This window comes from Pogona vitticeps, chromosome 5 (assembly GCF_051106095.1).
Source record: "Pogona vitticeps strain Pit_001003342236 chromosome 5, PviZW2.1, whole genome shotgun sequence".
Taxonomy (NCBI): Eukaryota; Metazoa; Chordata; class Lepidosauria; order Squamata; family Agamidae; genus Pogona; species Pogona vitticeps.
This window is the reverse complement of record NC_135787.1, coordinates 178,719,484-178,736,611: the sequence shown is the minus strand read 5'-3', so window position 1 is coordinate 178,736,611 and position 17,128 is coordinate 178,719,484. Positions and strand designations below refer to the sequence as shown.

At 40.5% G+C, this 17,128-nt stretch overlaps 1 protein-coding gene across 1 annotated transcript in view; it reads right to left on the bottom strand.

Annotated features, from left to right (window-relative positions):
• B4GALNT3 (beta-1,4-N-acetyl-galactosaminyltransferase 3) overlaps positions 1–17,128 on the bottom strand; it is a 96,903-nt gene that overhangs the window by 36,599 nt on the left and 43,176 nt on the right. Inside the window, exons 2-3 of the mRNA XM_072999869.2 lie at positions 6,783–6,880; positions 5,562–5,636 (exon numbers count right to left, since the gene is read on the bottom strand). Coding sequence (XP_072855970.2) covers positions 5,562–5,636; positions 6,783–6,880 — 173 coding nt within the window. The remainder of the gene's footprint in view (positions 1–5,561; positions 5,637–6,782; positions 6,881–17,128) is intronic.

Here is a 17,128-nt window from a genome sequence, read left to right as displayed (position 1 = left end):
TGGATACCCAGGTAGCATCTGTGATGCGGTTTGCCCATTAACATCTTTGACAGATCGCCCAGCTGCGTCCCTATCTAGACGCGGGACACTCACTATGCTGGTCCATGCACTCATAGTGTCATGAATAGAGTACTGTAACACTCTCTACATGGGGCTTCCTTTAAGACTGATGCGAAAGCTCCAGATGGTCCAGAACACGGCGGCCAGGCTATTAATATGGGTGAAAAAATTTCCCCCACCTTGGCCACCTTACATGGCTACCTAACAGTGCAACCATTCCTACAACATGAAATCTATCATCAAGAATCCTGTTGGTGATTAATGCATGCATGAGTTAAACTGTACAACTCGTTAAACTGTGCAACTCGTTGTGCCAGACTGCTTCTAACTAATGTGACACTGGTGGCATCATGTTTGTTACTGGCAATTTGCTACTTCAAGTTGCATGTTTTATGCCCACATGAGTCACCCACAGGTTTCTGGTCACTAATTACATTGATGGAATCTGTTTATCTTCCAGGAAAGTCAAGACTGTGTGCATAAGGTTCTTAGTTATTTTCATTAAAGCAATGACCACACCCAGAAGGTCATAAAGGACACTCCAGTTATTCTGTTATGGCAATTGCCATGTTTCAGTGTACCTCTGCTCCCAGCTAAACGGGAGCTGCATGTTTTGAAACAAGAAAATGGAGAATGTGGCAGGTGCTTGACAACTTTTTGTATAGAAAGATGAAAAAAGACAATTTGACCCACATTGTCTGAAGGGAAACCTGACACCTAAATTGATGCAACACGCTTGCAGGCTGTACTTTTGTCTTTATTGTAATTCAGAGTCTGATGTTGCAACATCTAGTCAAAATGATTTTTTGACTTTGTGGTTTCTTCTCCACTTTCCATAACTTCTACAATGCCTAGTCTGATGAAAGATTCTGCTAGGCTTGAAAGCTCACTTTTATTACATATTTTAGTGGTGCACTAAAGGAATTACTCAAACTTTCTTTTTGGAATAAAGTTCCTTCCAGTCATTGTTACAAGAATTGGCCATCTGTCAGATGAACAGTTTGCGCTTGGCCAGCCTGTGTTCACCTGAGAGATAGGAAAACACTTTAGCAATGACTAGAAAGTTTATATAATCAACACTCTCAGCATCTAATGCTTAATAATGCTACAGTCACTTTGAGATTTCATTTTCTGAGCCTGTATTTACCAACGTATACCATGTAAAAGCCTGTGGCTATATATTTCACTCTAATCTATGAAGGCTCACTCTAAATCACTGGTTCTTAACCTTGGGTTACTCAGGAGTTTTGGACTGCAACTCCCAGAAGCCTTCACCACCAGCTGTCCTGACTGGGGTTTCTGGGAGTTGCAGTTCAAAAGCATCCGAGTAACAAAGGTTAAGAACCACTGCTCTAAATAAATCTCTTAGCTTTTAAGGTGTCATGATACTTCTCTATTTATTATTTTGTTACCAACTAACACATACTACCTGCTGGAATACTGCTCCAACAGGTTCATCAAAGGTAGCTTGGTTGTTTAACATTTTCTAAGCCCAAATTCCGTGTGATCAGTCATTTTCTGGCCACCTCTTTTTAAAACCCAGCAGAGAAATAAAATGACTACATTTTCCCCCTTGGGGACAGCCCTTTCAATTCTACAACTGCTATGAATTTTTATTGTTTAGCAGTTCGATATCTCTAGGCCAGATCAGCTGCATGCAATCTGAAGAATGTGCAAATGCGGGTGAAGATAAACTAGACAAAAAGGAGGTTTGAGCCAGAGAAGAATGGTGACATTGTGCTATTGCTTAAGGGGTTTTATACATTTCCCCTCTCCCCCACTGAAGGTCTAGGCTACCCTTCTTTTAAATAACGTCCAATGACTTGAAGCCATTAGTATATATTCAGCACAAAACTATGCACTTGCAAAAACCTGCTAAGAAGAAACAGTAGCAACAAAGACCTCTTCTGTTCTCAAGTGCACCAATTCAACATATGGAGTGAAAAGGCAGAAGAGATGTCTGTGGTCCTTTACGGTACCCTATGTTTCATCAAGCAAAATGTGCCCCTTCCCAAACCTTCCTGGAAACGAAAGGTGAGAGAGGCACTCAGCTTCCAAATCCTAGTTTAGGACATGTAAGACTATACTTACATCTTGCATTTAAAATTATGCTTAAGACTTTAATCATACACATCCAGCAGTATCCTGCATAGACATGGTTACTTGCACTGAACTCTAAATAAATAAGAGAGCTCCAGTCTTTCACAGTTTAGGAAAGGAAGGGTCTTGTTTAAAACCCTGAGCAGTGGTGTTGCATCTGCTGACAACAAAACGCTTTCATCTTGCGAATTTTTCGTTGTGCGACGCATGCGTCTTGCTAGGCATCACTGTACCACCACCACTGTACCTTCTGTATTATGTAAAAACTTATAACCTGGATTGTATGTTGTAGGCATGGGACTAGAGATGGCATCAACAATATAAAGAGATTTATGACAGCTAGTTTTTACATAAGACAACATGCTGCTGTTGTTTAAATAACAAATTTGGACTACTGGATGAGGGCAAAGAGGTGCTGTCAAATTGATTTCAGTTTAGGATGACCTTTCCAAGGTTTCTCAGGTGTGAAATACTCAGAAGTGGGTCACCAGTCCCTCCTTCTTCTGGTGCTCTGGGATTGTACAGCTTGCCCGAGGTCACACAGACAGCAGGACATGTAAACCCATCAGCCACATACATTCCAGCCCTTGCCGCAAGAGACACAGCAGGGACTCAAAACTCCTAGCCAAGCCTCCTATCCACTGAGCCGTACTGGCCCTAATTGTGCTTTAAACTCCTTGGTCACCATTCCTCATGGTATGTACTCCCCAATAAGCTAAATAAGCTCTCAATAGTTTCCCTTCAAATAAGAAGTAAGGATACAGTGGTGTACACACGCTGATGGAGGAAACACCATCTCCAGATCCTGGGAAGTCATTATCATCTTAGAACTGCAGAGCTGGAAAGGACCCTTTGGAAGTGTGGCCCTGACAAGGAGGCACAGAGGTAAATCAAACTCCACAGTTAGTTGCCTAAACCACTGAGCTATGAGATCCAGGCAATTCCACTCTTCACAGGCCTCTTCTAAATACCTTCCATATCTGCTCTTGGAAACTATCCACAGTTTGAGCAGTTTGAGAAGGCAACAGAGAGAAGAAGGTAATGCTCTATCGAAGATACATGGAGACTCCCATATGGAGGGGAATTGACAACTCCTGTATCTGTGGAATTTCTTAAGTCAGGAGATACGCACGGATCCTAACCTAGATTTTCCTAAAACCCATTCAAGCCAGCCTCTCACAATTAGGAGGAACATGACACATTCCAGCAATTGTCTCTACTTCCAGCTCTTCCCGTTGTCTGTAGCTTTCTGGATGATTTGGTTTCAAAGACTCTTGCTGTTATTTCCACTTGTCCAATCTCTGCACAAAACCTTCAGGTGCTGAGTTCTGCTGCCTTGCCACAACTTCCTAAGCATTGCTTCCTGTTCCCTTAGCATATAGAAATTTATTGAGCTTAGGCTTCCTGTGAATCTTAGCTTTCTGGAAAAAGGTCTCAGACAATGGGAAGAAAATTGTAGCATTCCTTTGAAAGAACTAATTCTAGCTTTTGTTTCAGTAGTATAGCCTTTTGAATTGCTCACCGAGGTGCATGTCCTAATACGTTATGTGGCTCTGATATGCAAACAGGAGACGGCATATTTTGGATGTTGTATTTTATTGACTTGTTTATTCATATCTTTTGCTGGGTTGTCTATATTTTACTTTTATTGCTATATATTTTGTTTTTACTTTGTTTGTTAACTGCCCAGAGTAGTGCTTTGTATAAAGATGGAATAAAGTAATAAAGTAAAGTTTCTGAAACAATTATTTCTGGTCAGACATGGAAGCCCCTACTAAAACAGATAGCCAAACCTCCCTGGATCTGGATCTGTTATTTTTGAAAACAAAATTGTGGAAGAAGATAACGCAGGCATGCTTTCTGTGGCATAATCTCCTCCCTACTTCTACATAATCAAGTTCTCACCCCAGATGCCTAACTCACTGAGCTATCCACCCCTTCAATCCATGTCTATGCCTTTGCAGACAATATACTCCATCCCCAGACATACAAGAAACATGCCAAATCTCTTTCATCTTCTTTCTGCAAACAATTCTGAGTTCTCTTTTTTATTGCTTGGTTTGCTGGGAAGACACACCTTATGTTTAAACAAAACCTAATTTCATAGCACATGAGAATAAAATTATTCTTTATTCCCTTCTTGGCCTCTTTATAAGGCACAGGAATCATTGTACAATAAAATGCTTAGATAGATGCTGAGAAAATAACAAAGGTGCCACATATGCCCCTGTATATATGTATGTACATGTTCTATGCTGTCAAGTCGTAACCCACCTATAGCAACCCTAATAGGACTTTCAAGGTGACTTATTTAAGGAGTGGTCTTACCAGTTCCACTCTCCCAGTGCGTTTCTGTGGCAGAGTGGGGACTCAAATCTTATTCTCCAGAATTCTAGTCCATCATCCTATCCGCTACACCACACTGAGAATCCGTCCCTATCATTTGTGAAGAGGTTTCTTGCTTAATGGGACGTGGTGGCGCTGCGGGCTAAACCGCAGAAGCCTGTGCTGCAGGGTCAGAAGACCAAGCAGTCGTAAGATCGAATCCACGCGACGGAGTGAGCTCCCGACGCTTGTCTCAGCTCCCGCCAACCTAGCGGTTCGAAAGAATGCAAATGCAAGTAGATAAATAGGGACCACTTCGGTGGGAAGGTAACAGCGTTCCGTGTCTAAGTCGCACTGGCCATGTGACCACGGAAGATTGTCTTCGGACAAACGCTGGCTCTATGGCTTGGAAACGGGGATGAGCACCGCCCCCTAGAGTCGAACACGACTGGACAAAAATTGTCAAGGGGAACCTTTACCTTTACCTTTTTTCTTGCTTAAGAAGTTTAGTTTCTTTCTTAAGCTAATCTACAAGCTGCTACAGATTTGAACCATAAATTAAACTGGAGAAACCTCAGAGCAACTGGGGAATAGAATGGAATTTCATTTACTGTATTGTCCTCTATTTTGCATCAATAAATGATGATACCTACAAAATGTCGCAGTAGCAAAATGAGTTAACTGGTATCTCTGGTGAAAAGACTTTTGGGTAACAGAGGATCTTAGGAGAGAAAACATGATTTAGAAACACAAGGTGGGGGGAAGGTAACCAACTGGCATTTTAGACTGCATCTAACACTGTTTTCCAAAGTTTCTCAACAGAAATGAAGAACCAAAGATTGAACTCCATTATTTTTCCAAGCACAAGTCACAAAACTATGGGGGGGGGGGAGAGAGAATTGCATAGCTCACTTTTCAGACCTATTAATTGTAAGAATAAAACTCTATGAATAACCTGCAACTGCAGGTAGCTACCGTACTGTCCACCATAAACTTTAGTCCATAGTTCCTTTCTCATGTTCCTGAAGATCACAGCCATAACCTTATATTAGCAAGGTATTTTATTGAATATTAACCTCAGGCTTCCAGGAGGAAGAGTTCTTCAATGCTGTATTGTTGCTTCGGCCTCTTTGGTGCACTTGGTTTTGTACCTATATAAAGAAAGCATTTTTCTTTTACTATGTAGCTGAAACAGTATACATGATGATTTACAGGGTTTGGGATTGTTGTAACCAAAAGCAGTGAATGCACAGGTATATTCTGAAATATCAACATCTGGAGTATATACAAGAACTTTACCAACAGCCAGCTGTACGTATTAACTGTGCCATCTAGCATATTGAAAAATGGATCAAAATATTTGCTTCTAGGACAGTCTTTTTAAAAACATATCCTGAATGGATTAATGAGCTGTGGATATTTTCCTCTGACAGTCAGAACAACTCTAATCTTAGAAAATGGAATGGCGTGGAAAAATAACCAGAAGGTGACAACATCTTCTGTCTTCTGGGAAAATACTGAGAGGTAATTCAGGCTGCTGTTAATTTTCCTCTGACTAGGTTTTGAACCTGGGCTCATTGCCTCTCCTGGGCAAAATTAAAAGCTTGAAGGAACTGTCTGGCCTGCCGGCTGCTAACAGTATTTCTTCCAAGGTTGGGAATAGGGGGGGAATAGGGAATGAGATTTTTCATTTCTGTGTAAAGTCTGAAACTTAGGTGAGAAACCAATGCAAAACAAACAAAATAAAAACCAAAAACAAATGAACAAACCACTCTTAATCGATAAAACAAGATAAAATATCATCATATTATAATTTATTAAGATTTCTCCACCTTTCCAGGTCTAACCGTGAACACCCAAAAGGACTGATGAAGCTGTAACTTTCTGATATTATTGTGGCATTTCTGGTGTCTCCCCTCTTTCCTGTCACCTTACAAACAAAGTTGTCTTAATTTTTATCCAGATAGGCCTCGGGACAAAACAGTTCCACTTATAGGTGTCCATGTCTGATTTGTAGGGATGTCCTTCTCCTCTCTGAGAGCCAGGCTGAACCCTCTCTGCAGCATTTTCAACCAGCTGGAGAACTAGTCATGGAGAAGAAGGGGCACAGATGTCTGCCTTTATCAATTCATTGGCACACACCTGCATTTGGATCTGCAACCTATAATATACCTACAAATGCAAAAATCCTACTTCTGTTGACATACAGAACTAAAACTCTTTGACATTTTAATTCACCTGAACATATACATTTTTAAAATCCAGAGTAGTCTCTAATCTTTGTGAGCTCTTTTTACCTCTAGCTTCTGTGGCAGATAAAACTGAAGGCTTGGATCCATCATAGGACTGTCCTGTTTTCCCAGAGCCTTAGCCAGTTCACCCCAGCTTCCATATCCTGTACAGAGAAAGGAGGTGATAATTAATAAACAGTCACTGTACAAATCTCCTGACTCTGAGCCTTCCATGGCAGCTTCAATGTTATGCTCTTCTTATGACTCTGATTTTTATGTCACCTATTAGGCTTATTTTTACAGAGAATGGTGAAAGCATTCTGGTCTATTACCAAATACTGGCTGCGTTTTAATGTTATGCTAAACTCTAGGTTTATTGTGACAGTGATGAGACTAGCCTCCATTTAGCATGGCATTCTTCCCCTCTTCTCCTTGTTTGGGACAGAAGAGAGGAGCACATTTTCAGCTTTTGCTTCTGGTTAACCATATCTCATTATGTCCTCTAAACTGGAAACAGTTTTAAAACCATGGTATGGATGTAGTGCTAAATGGTGTTAGTCTGAATCTGAAGCAAAACCTCAGCTACCCCATGGGATTGGTGGGAGAGCCCATGAAAACAGAGAGAGTCTAGACTTTGTCTGGATTTCTTATGTCTGAAAACACCATTGTCATTGCATACCAACATCCTCCTAAAACATTATCTTTGAAGATCCATTAGAGGCAACAAAAAGGCAAATCACAAATAAATGGTGCATTTATACTTATTTACATTCAGAGTTTGTATCTATGAGGGTGACATAAAATTGTTTCTATTTCCATTGCTAAATAGGACTGCTATGTTTTAGTTCTTGTGAAGTGTTCTGATCTCTTTGAATTAGTCCTTTAGTTATCTTTTCTTAATGATTCATCTTTCAGTGTGCTTTTGTAATAGAATTTCATGTCCAGCTTGTTTCAAAATACAGAAGTACTGGACAACACCAGCAATCATTATGTTAGACTGCACAGGGAAGCCATTGAAATCTATAAATATCAACAGACCTTCAACAAAAAAGAAGAAGGCCTAAAACTAAACATGGCCTGGTTCCCAATACTGAAAAATACAGCCTGTAAAAGGTCAACAAACTCTACCCAGCCACAAGGACCGGGGATCATTGAACAAAAAGACCAGCTAACGACACCCATCTATCACAGCAACAGATAATCTCCCTTATCATAACAAAAACACGCTGATCACCCTATCTCTTGAAAAGGACATAAGCTGTTCCCACAGCTCTAAATACTCAACTATCCAACAAACAGCAACACAGCATGGACAGAGTTCCTATTCCAGTCCCCTGAAGATGCCGGCCACAGAGATTGGTGAAACGTCAGGAAGAACAACCTTCAGAATACGGCCAAAGAGGCCAAAAAACCCACAAAAACCATCAGATCCCAGCCGTGAAAGCCTTCGAGAATATATTTCTGGTTTTGCCAGTTTTTCCTTCTAAAAGAATATGCAAACATTCTTGCTGTTCAGTAGCTGAAAAGAGAAAACTGAAGTCTTCCAAGAACAAAACAGGTTTAGAAAATGACAGGCACAAATAAGGATGACTGTGCCACTTATAATGACAGAGATGCACATGAAATCTGTACATGTAATTTTATGGGATGGACTTCTAAATAAGAAGGTCTAGGGTTGCAATGCAGTCCAGTTTGTAGCTATGTCTTACACAGTAATTGAAAAATGTAATAGATGTAAAAGCTATGGGATTAAAAAATCATGTTTTACCCAGGGGAACTTGCTGCAGTTTGAACACTGTGGGAAATCAGAAGGGGCAATTTGAAGGATGAATCTTGTACAACTTTAGTTATTACTGTGCTGAAACATTTTAGTTGTTTAATCTGTTAAAACATGACAATACCACATACATTCCTGCTAGTCCTCACAAACTAAGAATCTGATTATGATTAATTTATGATACCTTATAATTGATTATGATACATTAAGCTCAATTATTTGCTTCCTCCCACCTTCTTGGATGAACACTTTAACCTGGTGAAGGGGACTGAGTGTACTAGCAAAGCTGAAAGTAATGCTGTCAGGAGGCCAGACTTCATTATGAGCCTGGACTCCAAGCAAGGTCACCCAAGGTAGATGAGAGGGTTAGCTTCAGGCAGAAGAGTCCCACTGCGAGCAGGGTAGACTTTTCCACCTTAAGGCCTTCAGTTGTTATGCTTAGTGTCCTATTGGCACTGAAAAGCCAGTGGCACACTCTTTACCAGCAGCAGGGGCTAGATCACTTCGCCATATCTGACTTTTCAGGGGATATCAAAGAGACCCGTGGGATTTCCAATTCTACCCACTGATACAATTGACTCTGAGAGGAGAATTCCAGTATATTAAATTGATAATCTACACAACGGCAGGGTGCAGGAGTCCTCAATCTTCTGAAAGAGAAAGCTTGAAGAACCTTACACTGTAACTGGATGGCAGATTGCTATGTTTACTAAACAAGTCCACAAGTTGGAAGCTGAGAGACTCTGGAAACCCTTAGGCATGGAAGTGTAAATGCTTTGTATTCAATACTAACATATGTCAAGGATCAGCAGCCTGTTTAAAGTAGATGTACTGCAAACAGTTCCCACCAAACAATGAGAGAGAGTAGTATTGGATGAACCAACTAAGCCATCAGTAAGTTCTATCAAGCACCCGATGCTGTTGATTACCTATATATTTTTCCACCTGGTCCCTCTGTAATGAACTCTGGCTTTCATCCCACTATCTCCCTGAAGTCAACTATCTGACATATTGAGAAAAGACAGAGGAGGATATAAAGGTAGATTAGAGTCGATGCTGCTGCAATATCTAGATATTGTTGCACTATGCACAATATGGCTAACTCACCTGTTTTTCTGTATATCTCACCTAAAAGCAAAACACCAATGCAGAGGCAAGGCAAATAAACACAAACTTCCTTTGCCAGCTATTAGTTGACATTAGTTTCCGAAGTGTTTTTAAACACATGAGTTTTTGCCTTTTCCTGTTAGGAACCTAGGGTCAACAGCAGAATATTCAGGACAGATAGATTATTATCTAAGTATTTATTGTTGCAATCATTTTTATTGTTCAACTTCTGAGTGATGTTTGTTAGCTACCTTGAGACCTCTATTTTTTAATGGAAAAATGAAATAAAAATGTAATAAACAAGCAAAGAAAAGGTACTTTTTCAACACCATGCATAATCAAGAGGCAACTGAAATGAGATGGTCTTTTAATATTTGATATACAGTTTTAAAATACTGTTTTAAATATTTATATATTATAGTTTTAAACTTCAATTGGTTCATTTTAATTGATTGTTAATGTTTTACACCACTAAAGGAGAAAGGGATGATAAAAATAAAATAAATCAGTGGGATTCACTGCTATAAGAAGTAGTGATTATGAATGTCACCTTGAACAGCTTTTAAAAGAGAGTAAATAAATTCATGGAAGTAAAGTATCTACAAGGGCATCTGCAGAAATATTTCTTGTGTGTGGGGGGGAAGTCTCTTAATGATAACTATGGACTGTTGACCTGACTGTAGTTTTTACATTGATGTTAACGGTTGGCCAAAATCCTCTTGGGCAAAGTGACTCTTGCGTAAGCTGATGAGTAATTAACAATGGGCTTTTAGTACTTATAAAAAGTTTCTTATTCCTATCCCACCCTCCTGAGTATCAAGATTCCTTTTAACCTAGAAAAGGGGGCAGCCTTTAATGCCCGAAATCACTATGGATAGTTGTGCTAACGGGACCAGGAGACTGTCAGCAGTGATTTTTGGCATTAAAGAAGTCTTGTGGCACAGTGGTTAAACTACAGTACTGTACTGCAGAAAAAAAGCTGCCCACAACCTGCATTCGATCCCAGTGGATTTAAATAGCTGGCTTGTGGTTGACTCGACTTTCCATTCTTCTTTGTTTGGTAAACTGAGTAGCCAGCTTGGGAGGGAAGGGCAAAGTGTAGAGTGCATAATTAAATTGTAAACCGCTCAGAGAGTGCTTTAAGCACTACGGGGTGGTATATAAACAGAACACTTTGCTTTTGCTTTAAAGGCTCCCCCTCTCCCTGTCCCGAGACTCCCTAAGGGTTCCCTGAGCCAAAACAGATTCCAAGGCAACCTTGCAACTTTGGGAGATGGGAAAAAAATCTTTCATCAGCCATAAAAGCCTGCAGCTGATGATGTCATCAGTTTATGTGGGCACAATTCTACACAAGAGGATTATTTTTTGTGCCTGGTGGCCCTGCCTGCAGATGCCTGCTGAAGCTAAAGAAGAGAAGAAAAAGATCAAGTGGTGGGTGGAGAGAAATTGCCCCATATATTTGGGGCAATTTGGTTTGGGAGCTCTTACTCTATTTCTAGCTATTATTTCTTTGCCTTTTTTCCCCCTTTGGCTTTCAGGAGAGGGGGCTGTTTAGTTCTGGGCAGATTTCCCCCTGGGGCAGCTTTTCCTGTTGGACTAGTTTCTTTAAAATAGTTACTTGGTTAATTTGCTGTATACTTACTCTGTTTGAAGTGTTCTGGTGGGTTTGTGGGGGTCAGTTTTGTGGAGTTGTTTTTGTTGGTTGTTTCAGTCCATGCTTCCTAGCCTTTTTTCTATTGTGCTGTGCCCTGGCCCAGAGGATTTGTTGTGCTGGGTGTGTTGCACCGCACCTATACTGTTGTTTACTCTTTTATAAATGTTGGTGCTTTATTACTTCTTGCATTGGTTAATGGATGAGTGAGGTTTTTTGCTATATGCATATATGGTATATCTTGACTGGAGAAGCATTTTTTGTGTGGCTGCTGGTAGTGGTGTGCCCTGAGGGGCAGTCATTTCCAGTAACTTTCTTTTTCTATAAACTTGTGCCTGCATAGGTCTCATGATGATTTTAATTTCCCATGTACTTTTGCTGGCTTTTGGACTAGATTGATTCTCTGTTGTCTTGCCTTCCTGTTCCGGTTTTTTTTCCCCTCTCTCTCTTTTTTTGCTTGTTTGAAGTAGTTTTTAAGTGTTATATAGGGCATTACAGGGTTTTTCCTGTAGCGATGTATGGAAGTGAGAGCTGGACCATAAAGAAGGCTGACCATCAAAGAATTGATGCCTTTGAATTGTGGTGCTGGAGGAGACTCTTGAGAGTCCCCTGGACTGCAAGGAGATCAAACCTATCCATTCTTGAAGGAAATCAACCCTGAATGCTCACCGGAAGGACAGATCCTGAAGCTGAGGCCCCAATACTTTGGCCATCTCATGAGAAGACTCCCTGGAAAATACCCTGATGTTGGGAAAGAGTGAAGGCAAGAGGAGAAGGGGACGACAGAGGACGAGATGGTTGGACAGTGCCATCGAAGCAACCAACATGAATTTGACCCAACTCTGGGAGAAAGACAGGAGGGCCTGGCATGTTTTGGTTCATGGGGTCATGAAGAGTCGGGCACAACTTAACGACTAAACAACAACAAGGGCATTTGAAGTGCCAGAAAACAGGAATGGGAAACTCGAAAGAACCTAGAAGAGGCTTTGCTTTCTGTATTAAACCAAAGGAAATGTATGCAAAAATATGAAAATGAAAGAAAAAGAAAAGCAGCATTTGCAATAAATAAATAAATAAATAAACACACAAATTATTGTGTATATTAGATTCAAGCGCCATACATTCTCATGTGAAGATCCAGCAGGACCTGTGTTAGCTTTACTGTTCCACTGAAGACTATAATCACTGGAAGTAGAAAGCAGAACAGCAGTTTCAACAGCTGGAATACCAAGTATGACATGATTGCAATAAGAATATTCACAGGCTTTCTGCAGTAATCACTTGATAACTTACATATGAGATTGGTATCCTGTTAACTCTGGCAAAGATCTGCTAAATTGGAAGCCATGGTAAGAGGTGCTAAGTGATGGGTGTTAAATAGTTTCAGTATGAAAAGTCACCTCTATACTGAGATGCTAAAAGGTTCCACAAAATGAATTCCATTGGTAGATATACGGAAAAGAGAACTCAAAGATAAACCAGTTCTGAATCTGCATCCATGCAAAAAGAGTTGTCTTCTTGGTTAAAGTCTGATTATACAGGGATAAATGCAGAAAATATTATGGGCTTGGTATGGGCTGATTCACATTTTTCTCATTCGCCACGTGACAAAATGGGACATGTGAATCAGCTCAGAGTCCCACAGCCCCAATCTGTAGTTTTTTCCTCCCCACCAGAGTTCCTTCTGATTTTAAAAAGTTGGACCCTTTGGCTTTGGTTCACAGCCTGCAATTCCTTTGAATCAGTCCAGAAAGGAAAGGCCAGCTGAGTGCATGCACATGCACAAACAAAGCAGTGCTTTGACAAAGTTCCTTTTCCCTTGCCTCTTGTTTCAGGAGGGAGGATGAGAAGAGAGAGAGAGAGAGAGAGAGAGAAGTACATCAGATAGCCTACTCGTCTTGTAAGACTAACTCCCAGACCACTGAATTTAAAAATGACAGAACCAGTATGTTCCATTGAAGCAACACTGAATCTAACACTGGAGAAGCAATAATTGGTAGCTACTGTGCTCTCTCTACATATACATATATATATATATATATATGATAATGTGTAAATTGAAATATAATTATTTTTATCCATAGCAATAACTCTGCTAGGGAGGCTAGGCCGAAAAACTATCTGCTCTCAGAGCTCCATAGCTGAGGAAAACTTAAATTTGATCTCCCATTTTCAAATGCAACCTAGTTGCTGTAAAACTTCAGACAGTAAATAAATGCTTCTTTGCTTTGATTGTTCCTGACATAATGTTGAGGGAGATTGTGACAGGCAATGCTAAAAAAACAGGTCTATTCTACAAGAATTAAACCTTTCTCAGCTCAGATAACCTAGGAACTATACACAAAAACAAATCCACATTAATAGAGAGGAAAAAAAGTCTGCAGAAAAAAGGTCTCTCTCCTAGTCTGCATCTTATTAGACTCATAGATTATTCTTCAACATTCCTGGCTATACTGCAATCATGAGAAATCTTAATAGAAGTTGCTTGAGCTGAATAAATGCAAATTAAGCTCTTGGGAAGAACAAACAGCCTAATAGTCACTGCCTACAGTACACAACTACTATTCAGGTTAGCAAGAGATGCAATCATGTTTAATATGGATTCCAAGTTAATTTACTTCCTATTAGCCTCTCTTTAGAAGCTGGCATGGGCTGCTTCCTGACTCCTTATGGGGTATTTGCATTTTTCACATCAAGAGATGAGACTAGCATACTAGCTTCCAAAGTTTAATAAGCATGATATATTAATGTTGGCTGCAGCCAGCCTAAAGGAAATCAAGCCTGGGTGCTCACTGGAAGGACAGATCCTGAAGCTGAGACTCCAATACTTTGGCCATCTCATGAGAAGAGAAGACTCCCTGGAAAAGACCCTGATGTTGGGAAAGTGTAAAGAGAAGAGTAGAAGGGGGATGACAGAGGATGAGATGGATGGACAGTGTCATTGAAGTGACCAGCATGAATTTGACCCAACTCCGGGAGGCAGTGGAAGACAGGAGGGCCTGGTGTGCTCTGGTCCATGGGGTCACGAAGAGTCGGACACGACTAAACGACTAAACAATAACAACAACAGCCAGCCTTGTAGATTCATGGAGAACAGACAGATTACCCAGTCATCTGCCCTCATATACTATATTAATAATCTGTAGCCTGAAATACAATCTATATTAACAAGATAAATAAATGACTGAAATCGTGTTGTGTAGCTATATGGGCATAATTGGACGTTATAAGTGTGGTAGCTACAAGAGCACCAAGGTAGAAGTGTTATCAAAAAGCACTTCCGCTGACACATTGCACAGTTGAGTGTGATGAGAACAGTGCCTGGTTGTACAATTAAATTGTGCAATATGCTTTGGCTGGGCATAATTCCTATCTAAGTCACATCTGCATAACTTTACATTATGTGGTGATGAACTGGATTCTGGCCAGTGTGTACGTGTATGCATGTGTGTTCCTGTCTGTCTTCAGTATAGCTGGTAGACCATGAAAACTAATTTCTGAAAAGTGGTGTGTCTTGTAAGGGAACCCTTATTTTTTTTTTGTTCAGTCGTTTAGTCGTGTCCGACTCTTCGTGACCCCATGGACCAGAGCACGCCAGGCCCTCCTATCTTCCACCGCCTCCCAGAGTTGTGTCAAATTCATGTTGGTTGCTTCGATGACACTGTCCAACCATCTCATCCTCGGTCGTCCCCTTCTCCTCTTGCCTTCACACTTTCCCAACATCAAAGTCTTTTCCAAGGAGTCTTCTCTTCTCATGAGATGGCCAAAGTACTGGAGCCTCAGCTTCAGGATCTGTCCTTCCAATGAGCACTCGGAGTTGATTTCCTTTAGAATTGATAGGTTTTTTCTCTTTGCAGTCCAGGGAACTCTCAAGAGTCTCCTCCAGCACCACAATTCAAAGGCATCAATTCTTCGGCGGTCAGCTTTCTTTATGGTCCAGCTCTCACTTCCATACAACACTACAGGAAAAACCATAGCTTTGACTATTTGGACTTTTGTTGGCAAGGTGATGTCTCTGCTTTTTAAGATGCTGTCAAGGTTTGTCATTGCTTTCCTCCCAAGAAGCAGGCATCTTTTAATTTCGGGGCTGCTGTCTCCATCTGCAGTGATCATGGAGCCCAAGAAAGTAAAATCTGTCACTGCCTCCATATCTTCCCCTTCTATTTCCCAGGAGGTGATGGGACCAGTGGCCATGATCTTAGTTTTTTTGATGTTGAGTTTCAGACCGTTTTTTGCACTCTCGTCTTTCACCCTCATTACAAGGTTCTTTAGTTCCTCCTCACTTTCCGCCATCAGAGTGGTATCATCTGCATATCGGAGGTTGTTGATATTTCTTCCTGCTATCTTAATTCCAGCTTGGGATTCCTCCAGTCCAGCCTTCCGCATGATGTATTCTGCATATAAGTTAAATAAGCAGGGTGACAATATACAGCCTTGTCGTACTCCTTTCCCAATTTTGAACCAATCCGTTGTTCCATATCCAGTTCTAACTGTTGCTTCCTGTCCCTTATTAGTCCAATCAAAAAGGTTAAAAAGTATATGCAAATGTTTGAGGTATCCAGATCTCTTCATTAGGTAAGATATTGCACAACTATGAATGTGCAGGAGAACAATGTGAACTGGAAATCACGTCGTCTAAATGTTTTTTTTTATGTTGAAATGTAAAGGAAGGGTCTTAATTGGCTGTATGCTCACCGGGAACAGACACAACAATAAAAATAACAAACTCTGATTCTCAGTTTTGCAAAGGCAAACAATTCCCTGAATTTTCAAAATGGAATCCATTTATTGTATGAATTTGACTGGGAACAAGTAGTTAATGGCAAGTCTACCTTGTAGATTTTTCTGCTGAAACAAATCTCACCTTCTGACAATAAAGACCAAAAGTATAAATGGGATGTCTGAATGCTAATGTTGCTTCATTTTTCAAAAAGTGGACATGGGTGGTTTGGTTAATGTAGATTGGAGTGTTGGCATTTTTTGTCTTCTTTTTCATTCATTTGGCCACACAAAACAATCACATTGTGTTTATCACCACTCCTGAAAGAAGACAATGTTTTGGATGGTAATCTTGGTAAATCCTCACTCTTTTTTGCACCAAGTGATGACAAAAAACCCAGCCTTAGTAAAAAGAGCTAATTTCCTAACATACCTCCCTTCAGCAATTCCTGGATACCACCAAAAATAGAAAGTAGAACAGGGTGCGCTACATAAAACAGGAAAGCTGTCAAGTCTGTTGACAAAGTGCAGACTTTGAGTAAGAAGGCATGCTTAGCATGGTTGTGTGCCTCTTCCAGTAGAACTCTTGACAACAGAAGAGCAAGTGCCTAGGAGGTAGCATACCATAATACCTCCGTGGTTCACCTCACCCATTTTTCTGCTGCATGTTTTTTTCTGGAGACCTACAAAGTAGACTGGTGAATGACTGCATTGGTACTGTAACAGGGGATTGGGTGGATTTACTAAGTGGGGAAGATGTTTCTTTTCATAGAAAGATCAGTTCTGAACATCAAAAGCCACTTTGAACACAGCTGGAAACCTAGATGAGAGTACCTCAGTGAATTTCTTCCCTCAATGAGCTGTCAATCATAGGGCTAAAAATGGGAATTCCAACCACAGCATGCCTGTAATTACTTTGCCATTGGTATATTTTGTACAGATGCTCTTGCTGATGAAGTAAAGGTATCATGCCATCCTACCTCCTACCAAACAGTTACCACAAAATAGCTATACAGTACTCCTTTTAATTACTATGTGTGTGATGGAAACAGGTTTGGCCAGATGAGCCTTTCTTTTGAATCTATCCTCTTGATGGTGAAAAAGCTGCTTCACATTCAGATAAAAGACATACAGTATCTTATAATGTACAAAGTGTTG